This window comes from Gregarina niphandrodes (genome assembly GCF_000223845.1).
Source record: "Gregarina niphandrodes unplaced genomic scaffold scaffold00078, whole genome shotgun sequence".
NCBI classification, from domain to species: Eukaryota; Apicomplexa; class Conoidasida; order Eugregarinorida; family Gregarinidae; genus Gregarina; species Gregarina niphandrodes.
This window is the reverse complement of record NW_011645844.1, coordinates 23,241-24,434: the sequence shown is the minus strand read 5'-3', so window position 1 is coordinate 24,434 and position 1,194 is coordinate 23,241. Positions and strand designations below refer to the sequence as shown.

The window sequence follows — 1,194 nt, the reverse complement described above, 5'->3', positions numbered from 1 at the left end:
ATCCGCGCCCACATCTCCATTGGGGGTGGATCGGCCCGTGCCCCTTTTTTACTCTTTTTGCCGAAAATTGACCATATGGCCCCCGTCACCATCTGCGCGCACATGGTGGTGACGGTGGTAGCCACGAAGTGGCGCACCGTGGCGTCCACCCGCAGTCCCATGGACCACATGGCCCACGCGACGGGCACTCCGAGGAGGGCCGTGACCGGCTTAGCCCCCCGGCCCGCGCTCCTTGTCAGCCTCCCGAGGTAGGCCTTCGCGATCCAGAGGGCCATCACGATGATGACGCCCTGGTACAGCCTCCTCTCGAGGGTGTTGGTAACCAGACCCATCCACGCATGGATGGATCCAGTAGCTGTCGCCATGTAATTTGAGATCATTACAAACTCTCGCATCGTCTACAGTTACTCCTACGTTTTTTCTAAAAATCCCCCTTTCCCAAAAACCCCCATTCTAACTACCGATAATAACCTTGATGCCGACCACGCGGACCCGGCCCCCGGGCGGCACCTTAATTAACTGCCGTTTCCCGGGGTTTCCGCGTCGTGCCCGTGGGTGCCCGGTTCTTACCTTACATTTTCGTCGTCCTTCATATTATCCCTCCCCCCGGAACCGGCGCCTACCTGCACAATGCACGCGCGCACCTCCGCGGCCCACTCTCCCATGTCTTGCCCCTTCCGGTGGTGGAGCACGCACGCCCCGACGCGCTCGGCCAGCGTTGCGAACACCTCGTTCTGCACCACCACGTATCGGGTCGACATGGTATCGATACCGTTTGCGCGCCGTCGCATCCGTGCGACGGCTTCCTCCGCGTCATCCTCCAATAAGATAATAGTCCGGATGCTGGACAGGGGTGCCCAGACACCCGCTGGCGTTTCCCGGATGACCCTCCGGGCCTCCTCCAGGGTACGCTCGCCGGCCATGACGGACCCCGGTCGTGGACGTGGTTCGGCCACAGCTTCCCCCACTGATAACTAAAATAAGCTAATTCCAGGAATTTATCCTGGGCCTTGCCCCGGAATAGCGGGTGCCTCCCGCAATCCTCCGCGTAGTCTCCCACGACCACGGCGTATCCTTCGTCCTTCATCCGGGACAGCAACGTTGACTTCCCGACGCAAGCCGTCCCGTCAACCGCCACTGTCCGCGCGAAACCTTTACCTACTGCCGTCACTGCTCCTACCTCCAGTTTACCAC

At 60.7% G+C, this 1,194-nt stretch overlaps 1 protein-coding gene across 1 annotated transcript; it reads right to left on the bottom strand.

The window, feature by feature from the left end:
- Nucleotides 1–570: 570 nt before the first annotated feature.
- GNI_188040 (hypothetical protein) lies at nucleotides 571–923 on the bottom strand (the record flags this gene model as incomplete). The annotated part of the gene is made up of 1 exon (XM_011135340.1): nucleotides 571–923. A coding segment is annotated over one exon (353 nt), but the record flags the coding sequence as incomplete, so codon positions are not given.
- Between the last annotated feature and the right edge of the window lie 271 nt (nucleotides 924–1,194).